General features: G+C 40.9%; 1 protein-coding gene across 1 annotated transcript in view; it reads left to right on the forward strand.

Moving 5' to 3' along the window:
• Nucleotides 1-13946, forward strand: part of epg5 (ectopic P-granules autophagy protein 5 homolog (C. elegans)) — a 182076-nt gene that overhangs the window by 86176 nt on the left and 81954 nt on the right. Inside the window, exons 26-28 of the mRNA XM_067985336.1 lie at nt 5992-6163; nt 6832-6997; nt 10836-10978. Coding sequence (XP_067841437.1) covers nt 5992-6163; nt 6832-6997; nt 10836-10978 — 481 coding nt within the window. The remainder of the gene's footprint in view (nt 1-5991; nt 6164-6831; nt 6998-10835; nt 10979-13946) is intronic.

The raw sequence follows: 13946 nt of genomic DNA on the forward strand, positions 1-13946 counted from the left end.
TCAATCTGTCATTTGTGGCTTTGATCATTGCAGCCTTCGTGCTACGGGTAGGGCAGAATCCATATTGTAGGTTCTGGAACAGGTGGAGGTGGGAACATATTTGGGAAGCAACATTGCATTCCAGGATTTAGGACATGGGTAGTAAGTGTAGAGAATGGAGAGGTTGAATGTTATTACACATCAGGTGTAATTTATGTTTTGTGTTCTATAAACTTCAAAAAGCACATTAAGCCAAAAGAGATTGTCTTTTTCCTTGTGCTAATGTTGAATTTTATTTTAAAAGTTGAATTTTGAAGCCAACAGAAAGCTTCTAATTCATCTCATCTGTTTTGTTGACAATTAGAAAATGTAAATATTGTAATTGCTAACACCTGTAAGACAGAGATTCTTAATTGCTTACACCTGAGAAAAAAAGACAGTATCTTACCTTTTCCTGAAAGCAAACAAAGCCTCCTTAAGGAAAACGAATTAGAGGGTAAGGAAGGGGAGGAGGAAAACAGGTGGTGTGTTAAGGATGAGATGGGTAATAGTTGAGCAAACGGGTGGGGAGAATACAGGGCTGAGCAGGAAGTTCAACAAAGAAAGAGTATGGATAATGGTGGGAATGAGGGGTTAGGGGGAAGGCAAAGGAATTGGGGATACATGGTCAAATGTACAAGGAGGGGAGAGGATGGGAAGGGAGCTTCTGAGAGGCACAATTTCCCTGCAAGACCCACCAAAAAAAGCAGCCTGAAGCCATTAGTGGCGCCTTTCCCCGACATGTGATGTAACCCACCACCTCCCACCTGATAGAAAAGAAAAACACATGAAGACAGAAGAGGACAAAAGGTGAAGCAAAAAGATTTAGGGGGATAGAAGCAGAAAAGAGATAGAAGAGGACAGAAGCAGAAGGGGGGAGAGACCAAGAAAAATATGAAGACAGTTGAGAGAGAGAGACTATATTTTCTGACTTACCATGTGCGACACCATAGGAGATCCACTTGTATAAATAAAAATCCCAGGTGAATGCTGAAGGGATACCATAAGTCAATTTCCTGACAGCAGATAGGTGCTGGTAAACAGGTCTGCAATGCCTATTTCCATTGCCAGAAATGGGTTGGCAAAGGTCTCTGAACTGATGGTAACAGGAAGGAACTGTACCGTTGGAACAGGCTCTACCTGAACCGGGCTGGGACCAGGGTCCTAGCAGAAAGGATAAATAGGGTGGTCACAAGGACTTTAAACTAGTAAATGGGAGGGAGGGAGGGAGGGGGGGCTCAGGTGGAAAAGGTAGTATAAATAATAATTCTAAAACAAATGAAAAAGAGAGTAGAGTGATAGAAATTATGCTTTAGGCACTATAGGTAAAGGGAAAACTAAAAGATGTAAAGTAATTAAATTAGGAAAGAGAAATAAGAAATGTGTGAGAAAAACAACATTAGTGCAGAAGGACATGGTAGGGTATATGGCCCAAACAAGCTTTCTTTATGCAAACGCACGGAGTATAAGGAACAAATTGAATAAATTGCAGGCCCAAATTCATCTTAGAGGGTACATCATGGTAGCCATTACTGAGACATGGCTGCAAGATGGTCAGGACTGGGAACTGAATATAGCAGGTTACAAGGTCTATAGGAAGGCTAGGGAAACTGGTAGAGGGGGAGGAGTAGCCTTAGTGATTAAGGATGAAATTACTTCAATGATAAAAGAGGATATAACGAGAGGTAAGCAGGCAGTGGAGACTTTATGGGTAGAATTAAGAAATAGAAAAGGATTTAAGACTGTAGTGAGAGTTGTGTATAGGACCCCTGGTAGCAGCTGTGAAGTGGCAGATTGTATAAATGCAGAAATTAGACTATCATGTAGCAAAGGCAGAGTGGTTTTAATAGGGGATTTTAACTTTCATATTGACTGGGATAAGCAGATGAGCTCATGTCAGAAAGGTAGCAAATTTCTTGTGATCAGGTCAGCTTTCTGCAAAAATATGTTCTAGAACCAACAAGGGGGCAGGCCATATTAGATTTAATAATGAGTAATGAGCCAGATTTAGTTAACAGCCTAACTGTGCGTGAACATTTATCTAATAACGATCATAATATGATAGAGTTCAACATTGTGTTTGAAAGGGAGAAACCCATATCAGCTACTAAGGTTCTACATTTAGGTAAGGCTGACTTCAATGGGATGAGACAGAGGCTGTCCACAATAAACTGGGCAAATCTGTTAATGGGTAAAACGACAGAAGATCAGTGGGAGGTGTAATTTAACACGATACAGAACCAGTTTATACCCCTAAGGGGCAAGAGCTGTATTTGCCAAAAAAAACAGCCATGGAAGACAAAAGAGGTAAGGGTCAACATAAAATTAAAAGCAAAAGCATACAAAAATGCAAAATGTAGCACAGATCCTTGTGACTGGGCGGGGTACAAAGAACAACAAAGGGTGACAAAACAGATAGAGCTACAAAAAGAGAGTATGAAAAGAAACTTGCAAGGGATATCAAAATCAATACCAAAAATTTTACAGTTATATTAGGAAAAAGAGAGTGGTCAAGAACAATGTGGGCCCTTTAAAAATGGTGATATTGCAAATGAGTATAAGGAAATGGCGAACATGATAAATAATTACTTTGCGTCAGTATTTACACTGGAGGAAGAGGATAGCAGACCAGACACCCCAAGGAAACTAATTTTGAATCAGGGATGGGGACTCACCATAATTAATGTGAGCAAATTAACAGTAATGAAGAAAATAATGACATTAAAGAGTGACAAATCCCCAGGACCAGATGGTTTCCATCCCAGGGTTTTAAAGGAAGTAGGTGAGAACATTGCAGGTGCCCTAACTATAATCTTCCAAAGTTCTCTCAATTCAGAAACCGTTCCCTTAGATTGGAAAATTGCACATGTCACTCCGCTATTTAAGAAAGGCGAGAGAGGCAAACCAGGGAATTATAGACCAGTACCCTTACATCTGTTGTCAGGAAATTACAAGAGTCATAATTAAGGACAGTGACTGAACACCTTGAAAATTTTCAGCTGATCAATGAGAGCCAGCATGGATTTATAAAGGGTAGGTAATGCCTGACGAACCTGATTTAATTTTTTTGAAGAGGTGACTGAAGTAGTAGACAGGGGAATGTCTATGAATGTTGTTTATATGGACTTCCAGAAGGCATTCTATAAAGTCCCTTGTAAGAGACTGTTGGCTAAAGTTGAAGTTCATGGAATTGAGGGCAAGTTACTGACCTGGTTAGGAAATTGGCTGAGCGGCAGGAGACAGAGTAGGGATAATGGGCAGGTATTCAAATTGGCAGGATGTGACTAGTGATGTCCCACAGGGATCTGTGTTGGGGCCTCAACTATTCATTGTATTTATTAATGACTTAGATGGCGGGATAAAAAGCCACACATCCAAGTTCACCGATGACTCAAAGATAGGCAGCATTGTAAGCAGTGTAGATGGAAGCATAAAATTACAGAGATATTAATAGATTAAGTGAATGGGCAAAACTGTTGTAAATGAATTTCGATGTAGGCAAGTGTGAGGTCATCCACTTTGGACCTAAAAAGGATACATCAGTGTACTTTCTGAATGGTGAAAAGCTCAAAACAGTGGAGCCTTAGGGATCCATGTGCATAGATCATTAAAATATCATGGACAGATACAGAAAATAATTTAGAGGATTAGAATACAAGGGGGGGGAGGGGTAGAAGTTATGCTACAGCTATTCGAAGCCCTGGTTATACCACACCAGAGTACTGTGTTCAGTTCTGGGCACCACAACTTAGGAAGGATATATTGGCCTTGGAGGGAGTACAGCGTAGATTTACTAGAATGATACCTGGACTCCAAGGATTAAATTACAAGGCAAGATTACAAACTAGGGTTGTATCCCCTGGAATTTAGAAGATAAAGGGGTGATTTGATTGAAGTTTTCAAGATATTAGGGGGAACTGATAGGGTTGATAAAGAGAAACTATTTCTGCTGGTTGGGGAGTCTAGGACTAGGGGACATAGCCTAAAAATTAGAGCCAGGACTTTCAGGAGTGAAGTTAGGAAACAATTCTACACGCAAAGGGTGGAAGAAATCTGGACGCTCTTCTGCAAACGGCAGTTGATGCTAGCTCAGTTAATTTTAAATCTGAGGTTGACAGATTTTTGTTAACCAAAGGTATTAAGGGATATGGGACTAAGGCGGGTACATAGAGTTAGGTCACAGATCAGCCATGATCTCATTGACTGTCGGAACAGGCTAGAGGGGCTAAATGGCCTATTCCTGTTCCTCCTGTTCCTTTGTATCCTTCCTGTTGTCAAAATGATTAGCTCCAAACTTGCCTGACCATCTCTTCAGTCCTTCCTGCACCAGTCCATTTTTCCTTCTTGAAAATTTGCTGATATTCTTAAATACAAGAAATGTGACTTCTCTTAATGTAACTATTGACCTATTGTTTCTAAAATTACAGAGCTACTGTTAACTTCCCCATTATCTTGTCACTTCGAAAATTCTAGTCAAATCTATGATTGCCAGTACGGTTTTCAGTATAGCCACTCCACTGCTGATCTTGTTACCTGTGTTATTACTTCTGGAATTGTGCCCAATCATAAGTTGTGCAATAGGAAATATGATTTGTCCCATCAAAGTCATTCCCTCCAATCCACTAGGTACATTTGCTTGTCATGGCCTCTTATATAAATTTCATGAGGGAGGCAATTAAACTTAAGTAAAATTTCCAAGAAGACAAAACTGAAGCTCCTCCAGATATTTCCTCATCCTGAATAATGTGCCTCATGGCACTGCATAAATCATTCAATTATCTTTATTTAAATTTATTTAGCCAAATAATCATTCAACTCCACTCATCAGTCACTCCTAGAGGGAAAACAATCTATAAATCTGTCTTACATTCGGCTTGACTATTTTGTAATTATGTCCAGTAATCTGTGATCACCATTGAAGTTAAAAAATCTATTTATATTGATATCCATTCCCTTTATCCTCCAATGGACTATAAAGAGTTAAAGTAACCTGTTTAGATTTGTAATTCAATGCTGTTGAGATGCACCTGAGGTCCTGATTTACTTCATTAACAACAGCCTCACATGGGATTTAGAAACAGGAGCAGATTATCAAGCTTGCTCTGCCATTTTGTTAACAATGGCAGCCTTGTATTTTTAATCTCAATTCCCTGTCTTTTCTCCATATCCCTAATACAATCACTTTCCAAGTAAATATCTCTCTTTTAAATCATTCAATTGATTTTGCATCTACAGTCTTCAGAAGCAGCATGTTTCACATTCTAATAACCCTTTGTGCAAAAAAAGATTGACTTTTAATTGGCTTAGCTTGAATTCCAAAATTGTGTACCATTGTCTGGATACTCTTAGTATATGATCAATCAGTTCCAAATTATTTTCATTTTTCACTGTTGCCAGTGGAAATCCATCTATGTATAGCCCATTTCGTAAAAGGCCCTGTCCATTGTATACAGATTTCCTGTACCAATATGCGTTACCTTAAACAATTTGTTTAATCATATGAGCCTATTAACAGTATTCAAAGAGGGGAGAGCTTCTAAAAGCTCTTGATTTATAGAAAAGTTTGATTCATTAATGTTTGCTGTCCTGCCAGCAATGGTTACAATATTTAGGAAGTTATATGAAGTTCTAGAAGAGGCAGGGATGCCATGAGAATCTGTTATTTTATCTTTAAACTATAGTTCATCAATTCACAATTATTGCATTTAGATTTTATACAAATCAATTTGATTCCAGAATTAGCACCAACTTGAAAACAGTGCCCAGAAAACAGGTTTTAGGAAACTATTGCTGAGACCTGGTTTTCATGCAGGGAGTTACATTTTGGAGAAAGTACCATAATTCACAAAATCGTGGAAAATAATGACACTTGTGATTCTATAGACTTGCTAATAACAAGTATTATAATTGACCATTGTAGTTTGTTTCCCCCAAATACTAATGATAATGATGGTAGTTTTCTTTCCACTTTAGCAAAAGACAGAATCTTTAGCAATCTGAAGACCCACGAGGCCCCGGTACCTACGGTGTCCATACAGCGTGTGAAACCTCCTGTTCCAGATATTGTTGGAACTAGTCTGTCAGACAAAAAAGTGGCAATCAAACTTATCCAGCAAGATCTAAACATCTTGCAACAGCAGGCAAAGTAAGTAACTAGCAGCTTTAGTTAGCCTTTCCTTGCTTGAAAAATAGGACCCTTTTACGGTTAGTATATTTGAATGAAAAATAATACATCCTTGGAGCCCTGTATAACTCAGTTCAAATTAACGTGAAAGAGTTGATTCCGAAAAATTTTTAAAAATTGGGATAAATTTGAGAACTCTGCACCAAAATTGATAGTGAATAGAATACTTTAGTGAAGGTATCAAAAAGGTGCATTATTATGGTACAGATACAGCAGTTGATGAAAAATATCTTGGGACTCTGTCCCCTTAAGAGTTAGTTTATTCTTTCTGTGAGCCATCTTGATCAGGATAGCTTTAGGCGGGTGATTCAAACCAAATTATATCTGGGAACACATTGTGATTTATAAAAATACAACAGACTGGTATATTGCTCACCAGGATGGTATCTGTTTCTGACACTCCACCCTGTTCTCTCCTAGGTATATAGAAATCTATAATTCCATCCCTTGTCATAATACTTTCCAATAGCAGTAACATTTTCTCGTTTGTACTACTATTTTTAATGGTAAATAGAAATATGATTTTTTCTTCTAAGGCAAGACAACATATTGCTAAAAGTGACTTAAGATAATGGAGGACTAATTTCATGGATCGTGGAGAAAAACAGAATAACCTTTTTGTTCTTCAGAATTGCAGCCCAGTGGGAGTCCCAGCAAATAGCGCTAGACATTGTGCTTTTGAACATACTGCCTAAATTGTATAGCAATCGGGAGGAGCAAATCACAATGAAATTGGAATGCCGAGGTAGCTCTGCTAATCATGTGTGCCAAGGAGCAGCAAAAATCTCTCTAAAGGTTGGTAATTATTCCCCCATGTGTATGCTACATAGCTAAAGCAACCAAAATGTAAAATTAAACATAGCCTGAGAACAAATCAACTGCCGTAAAATTTAGAAAAATGCACCTAATCAATAATGGTGTGTCCAGTGAACAAAGTAGCATCCGCCAACTTAGAAATTAGTGCGCTATTCCCTCATCCTCGCTCACTGTCACTTAAAGAACTCCTAAATTGTCTGGAGATTTGAAACCTGATCCAAACACAGTTTAGTGGTGTCAGTTTCAACATAAAAAACTTTGAGCTGAAGTTGATGGGTTAGTAAGAAAGAAAGAACTTGCTGTTATACAGTGCCTTTCTCATCCTCAGGGCACCCCAAAGCACTTCACGGCCAATGAAATACTTTTGAAGTGTATTTCACTGTTGTAAAGAAAGAATAAACTAACTTTTTTCTCGTGCCTTTCACGAACTCAGGCTGTCACAAGGGACACGCCGACAGCGAATTTACACACAGCAGGGTGCCACGTTTAGCAACGAAATAATGACCATAGAATCTTAGAAAATTTACGGCACAGAAGGAGGCCACTTGGCCCATCGTGTCCGCGCTGGCTGAGAAACGAGCCACCCAGCCTAATCCCACTTTCGGGCATTTGGTCCATTGCCCTGCAGGTCACGGCTCTTCAGGTGCACATCCAGGTATTTTTTTAATGAGTTGAGGGTTTCTGCCTCTACCACCCTCTCAGGCAGTGAGTTCCAGACCCCCACCACCTTCTGGGTGAAAAAATATTTCCTCGTTTCTGCTCTAATCTTTCTACCAATCACTTTAAATCTATGCCCCCTGGTTTTTGACCTCCACTAAGAGAAATAGGTCCTTCTTATCCATTCTATCTAGTCGCCTCATAATTTTGTACACCTCAATCAAATCACCCCTCAGCCTCCTCTGTTCCAAGGAAAACAACCCCAGCCTATTCAATCTGTCACCATAGCTAAAATTCTCCATTCCTGGCAACATCCTCGTAAATGTCCTCTGCACCCTTTCTATTGCAATTACATCCTTCCTCTAATGTGGTGACCAGAACTGTGTGCAGTACTGTGGCCTAACTAGTGTTTTATACAGTTCCAGCATAACATCCCTGCTTTTATATTCTATGCCTCGACTAATAAAGGAAAGCATTCCATATGCCGCCTTAACCACCTTATCTACCTGTCCTGCTTCCTTCAGGGATCTGTGGACATGCACTCCAAGGTCCCTCACTTCCTCTACATTTCTCAGTATCCTCCCATTTATTGTGTATTCCCTTGCCTTGTTTGCTCTCCCCAAATGCATTACCTCACAGTTCTCCAGATTGAACTCCATTTGCCACTTTTCTGCCCATCTGACCAGTCCATTGATATCGTCCTGCAGTCTACAGCTTTCCTCCTCACTATCAACCACACGACCTATCGTTGTGTCATCCGCAAATTTCTTAATCATGCCCCCTAAGTTTAAGTCAAAATCATTAATGTATACCACAAAAAGCAAAGGACCTAGTACTAAGCCTTGCGGCACCCCACTGGAAACAGCTTTCCAGTCGCAAAAACACCCGTCGACCATTACCGTTTGATTCCTGCCACTGAGCCAATTTTGGATCTAATTTGCCACATTCGCTTAGATCCCATGGGCCTTTACTGTTTTGACCAATCTGCCGTGTGGGACCTTGTCAAAAGCCTTGCTAAAATCCATGTAGACGACATCAATTGCACTACCCTCATCGATCCTCCTTGTCACCTCCTCGAAAAATTCAATCAAGTTAGTCAGATACGACCTCCCCTTAACAAATCCTTGCTGACTGTCCTTGATTAGTCTATGCCTTTCTAAGTGACAGTTTATCTTGTCCCTCAGAATTGATTTCAATAATTTGCCCACCACAGAGGTTAGGCTGACTGGCCTATAATTATCCTTTGCTCACTTTTTAAACAACGCTACAACGTTAGCAGTCTTCTGGCACTACGCCTGTATCCAGTGAAGTTTGGAAAATGATTGTTAAAGCCTCCGCTATTTCCTCCCTGGCTTCTTTTAACAGCCTGGGATACATTTCATCCGGTCCTGGTGATTTATCCACTTTCAAAAATGTCAATCCCCTTAATACTTCCTCTCTCACTATGTTTATCCCATCCAATATTTCACACTCCTCCTCCTTAACTTCAATCCCTGCATCATCCCTCTCCTTTGTGAAGATAGATGCAAAATATTCATTAAGAACCATACCCATATCTTCCACACATAGTTTACCTTTTTGGTCTCTAATAGGCCCTACTCTTAATGTATTTATAAAACATCTTTGGGTTTTCTTTGATTTTTACCTGCTAATATTTTTCGTGCCCTCTCTTTGCTTAGTCCAGATAATTTTTTTTTGGTGATGTTGATTGAAACCAGGACACTAGGGCGAACTCCCCTGCTCGTCTTTGAATAGTGCCATAGATTCTTTTATGTCCACCTGAGAGGTTGGACGGGACAGCTCATCCGAAACACGGCACCTCTGACAATGTAGTGCTCCCTCAGTACTGCACTGACGTGTCAGCCGAGATTATGTTCTCAAAGTCTCTGGAGTGGGACTTGAACCCACGACCTCCTGACTCAGAGGCGAGAATGGTAGCACTGATGCAAGGCAGGTAACCAAATGTTTTTTTTTAATTCGTTCATGGGATGTGGGCGTCGCTGGCAAAGCCAGCATTTATTGCCCATCCCTAATTGCCCTTGAGACGGTGGTGGTGAGCCACCTTCTTGAACCGCTGCAGTCCATGTGGTAAAGGTTCTCCCACAGTGCTGTTAGGTAGGGAGTTCCAGGGTTTTGACCCAGTGACAATGAAGGAACGGCAATATATTTCCAATCTTCTTTTGGAAGGGAGTGACTATCTTGCTGGATACACCATCATTGATCTCAGTTAGAAGTCAAACACCACCGTCATCTTAATTTCTATTAGTACTCATGGACAATAAAATTAATCAAGTCAGCAACTGCTTTATTATGAACACAGTAAATGATTAAAGGAAAGAGAAGAAAACATTTATTTCCAGTATGATTGCTATTACAGTTCATTAGCCAATTAATGCTTTTTACTGTATATGGTATATGTACACCCTCATGTATGTATATATTTTTTTGTTATCAGTGGCCTGAGTTAGGTTGCCCAATTGCCGGTTTTGTATTAAATTTGTCTGTGGAGCATCATGCACCTTTAATCATAGCCACTATCAAGGAAGCAAATGTAATAATGTTCATAACAAATTCATACATTTGGTTAAATAAACTATCAAAACTGCTTCAGAACTTTCTACTCTTCATTTAACCAGTTATATGTGAAAAAGCATGAATATTACTGAAAAGGCACACTGACCATCATTATGTGGGGGAAATCCAAAACTAGGGGTCATAAAAATAAGATAGTCACTAATAAATCTAATAAGGAATTCAGGAGAAACGTCTTTACCCAGAGAGTGGTTAGAATGTGGAACTTGCTACCATGTGGAGTAGTTGAGGCGACTAGCATCGATGCATTTAAAGGGAAGCTAGATGAGGGAGAAAGGAATAGAAGGATCTGCTGATGGGGTTAGATGAAGTAAGATGGAAGAAGGCTTGTGTGGAGCATAAACACAGGCATAGACCATTTGGGCTGAATAGGCTGTTTTTCTGCTGTAAATTCTGTGTAATAAATAATATTGGGATTCTAATATCAACACAAGTATACTGGTAGTAAGGAATTATCATTAAAAAATATATGAAGTTAGGTCATACATATTTCAATTGTATGTGTTTATGTAAACCATCTTGACAAAATAACTGAAATTGAATCATTGAATTTCTGTTCAAATTTCAGTGTAAGGAATTGTACAAGAATGATGCCATCAAACAACAGCTTGATGCTTTATTTAAAGACATTAAGCAGTTGCAAACCAATGCTGCCAAACCTCCTCCTCAAAACATTGCCGAAGCTGCTGTACATGTGGAAAATTTTATAACGTAAGTTAGTGCCTCCAGTAACAAAAAGAAATATTGATATTCTATGTTCTAGAAAATGCAATTCTGATATTAAAGAAAAAGTTTAAATATGCTCTCATTTAGCCATCTCCAAATCTGATGAAATGTGGAAATATTTCCTGCAGACTCCATTGCAGTCTTCAATCTTTCAAATGATACTTTTGTTCACAATTTAGTCAGTTTATTTTTTTTTAAAGTCTCCCCACACAGGAGTGAGGAGGGGTGAGGGGTTGAAGCTCTAATATGTGGCATAGATTTAAGGTAATTGGCAAAAGAACAAAGGTAACATGAGGAAAAGCTTTTTTACACAGCAAGTGGTTAGGATCAGGAATGCACTGCCTGAGGAGGCAGTGGAGGCAGATTCAATCATGGCCTTCAAAAGGGAACTGGATAAGTACTTGAAAGTAAAAAATTTGCAGGGCTACGGGGAGTGGGACTAGCTGGATTGCTCTTGCATGGAGCCGGCGCGGACTCGATGGGCCGAATGGCCTCCTTCCGTGCTGTAACCTTTCTATATTTCTATGATCACTTGTTTTTTTTTATTCGTTCATGGGATGTGGGCGTCGCTGGTGAGGCCGGCATTTATTGCCCATCCCTAATTGCCCTTGAGAAGGTGGTGAGCCGCCGCCTTGAACCGCTGCAGTCCGTGTGGTGAAGGTTCTCCCACAGTGCTGTTAGGAAGGGAGTTCCAGGATTTTGACCCAGTGACGATGAAGGAACGGCGATATATTTCCAAGCCGGGATGGTGTGTGACTTGGAGGGGGACGTGCAGGTGGTGGTGTTCCCATGTACCTGCTGCACTTGTCCTTCTAGGAGTTAGAGGTCGCGGGTTTGGGAGGTGCTGTCGCAGAAACCTTGGCGAGTTGCTGCAGTGCATCCTGTGGATGGTACACACTGCAGCCACTGTGCGCCGGTGGTGAAGGGAGTGAATGTTTAGGGTTGTGGATGGGGTGCCAATCAAGCGGGCTGCTTTGTCCTGGATGGTGTCGAGCTTCTTGAGTGTTGTTGGAGCTGCACTCATCCAGGCAAGTGGAGAGTATTCCATCACACTCCTGACTTGTGCCTTGTAGATGGTGGAAAGGCTTTGGGGAGTCAGGGGGTGAGTCACTCGCCGCAGAATACCCAGCCTCTGACCTGCTCTTGTAGCCACAGTATTTATATGGCTGGTCCAGTTAAGTTTCTGGTCAATGGTGACCCCCAGGATGTTGATGGTGGGGGATTCGGCAATGGTAATGCCGTTGAATGTCAAGGGGAGGTGGTTAGACTCTCTCTTGTTGGAGATGGTCATTGCCTGGCACGTGTCTGGCGCGAATGTTACTTGCCACTTATGAGCTCAAGCCCGGATGTTGTCCAGGTCTTGCTGCATGCGGGCTTGGACTACTTCATCATCTGAGGGGTTGCGAATGGAACTGAACACTGTGCAATCATCTACAAACATCCCCATTTCTGACCTTATGATGGAGGGAAGGTCATTGATGAAGCAGCTGAAGATGGTTGGGCTTAGGACACTGCCTTGAGGAACTCCTGCAGCAATGTCCTGGGGCTGAGATGATTGGCCTCCAACAACCACTACCATCTTCCTTTGTGCCAGGTATGACTCCAGCCACTGGAGTGTTTTCCCCCTGATTCCCATTGACTTCAATTTGACTAGGGCTCCTTGGTGCCACACTCTGTCAAATGCTGCCTTGATGTCAAGGGCAATCACTCTCACCTCACCTCTGGAATTCAGCTCTTTTGTCCATATTTGGATCAAGGCTGTAATGAGGTCTGAGCAGAGTGGTCCTGGCGGAACCCAAACTGAGCATCGGTGAGCAGGTTATTGGTGAGTAAGTGCCGCTTGATAGCACTGTCGACGACACCTTCCATCACTTTGCTGATGATTGAGAGTAGACTGATGGGGCGGTAATTGTTGGTGGGATATCAGTTTGTGGCCAGAGTCCTCCACACTGTTGAATTGCCAGTAAGATTCATTCATATGGACGAAGTTTTTTTTTAAATGTACCCACAAAAGTTCATTTATTTTAAACTTTTATTACAGCTGCTCTGTTACAGTTTAATGTTGTCTCAACCCTTCTGCATCTACCTTGTTACACAATCCAGTCAACATTGCATGTTTCTATCTATTGTCTTGTCAATGTTATTGATTTCAACTTTCTGTAATTTTTCTGTAGTGTTGCTTTACGTTTACTTATTCGTCCATTTCTATCAGCATCAAATGCAGGTCAGTGTAGCACGGCCTAAAGTTGTCGGAAGGGCACCCTCTCCTCTGCCACAATTTTGAATTTTTTGGGCAATTTTCCCCTTCCAATCCCCAACTCTTCTTAAGATTTGTCTCTTGCTGCTGTATGGTTCCATGGGTATAGGTCATCTTCTGGTACCCCATCCAAGTGAACTTGATAGTAAGTGTTGCTAAGTCATTCCACCATGGGAGTTTTAGAGCCAAGCCCAATCACACTTCCATCAAAAGCAATATGCTGCGGATACAGGAAATCTGAAATACTCAGCAGGTCAGGCAGCATCTGTGGAAAAAGAAAGAGTTAACATTTCGATGACCTATTATCAGAACTGGAAGAAGTAAAGATTTAACAGTTTGTAGGCAAGTACAGAGCCGGGGAGGGGAAGAAAGAGCAAAAGGGAAGTTCTGTGATAGGGTGGAGTGTAGGTGTGATAAAATGAAAAAAGGGATGATGGTGCAAGGCAAAGAGGGTGGTAATGGGACAAGTAAAGAAACAAAAGATGGGTCAAGAGGAGCTGTAAATGGCTACAGCAGAACCATTACCAGCACCTGCTAGTCCAAAGAAATGGGAGCAGTGGTTATGATCTGAAGTTATTGAAATCAATGTTGAGTCCAGAAGGTTGTAAAGCTCCCAATCAAAAGATGAGGTGCTGTTCTGTGAGTTTCCGTTGAGCTTCATTGGTACAGTGTAGGAGGCTGAGGTCAGAGTGGGAG

Source organism: Heptranchias perlo, chromosome 1 (genome assembly GCF_035084215.1).
Source record: "Heptranchias perlo isolate sHepPer1 chromosome 1, sHepPer1.hap1, whole genome shotgun sequence".
In the NCBI taxonomy this organism is placed as follows: Eukaryota; Metazoa; Chordata; class Chondrichthyes; order Hexanchiformes; family Hexanchidae; genus Heptranchias; species Heptranchias perlo.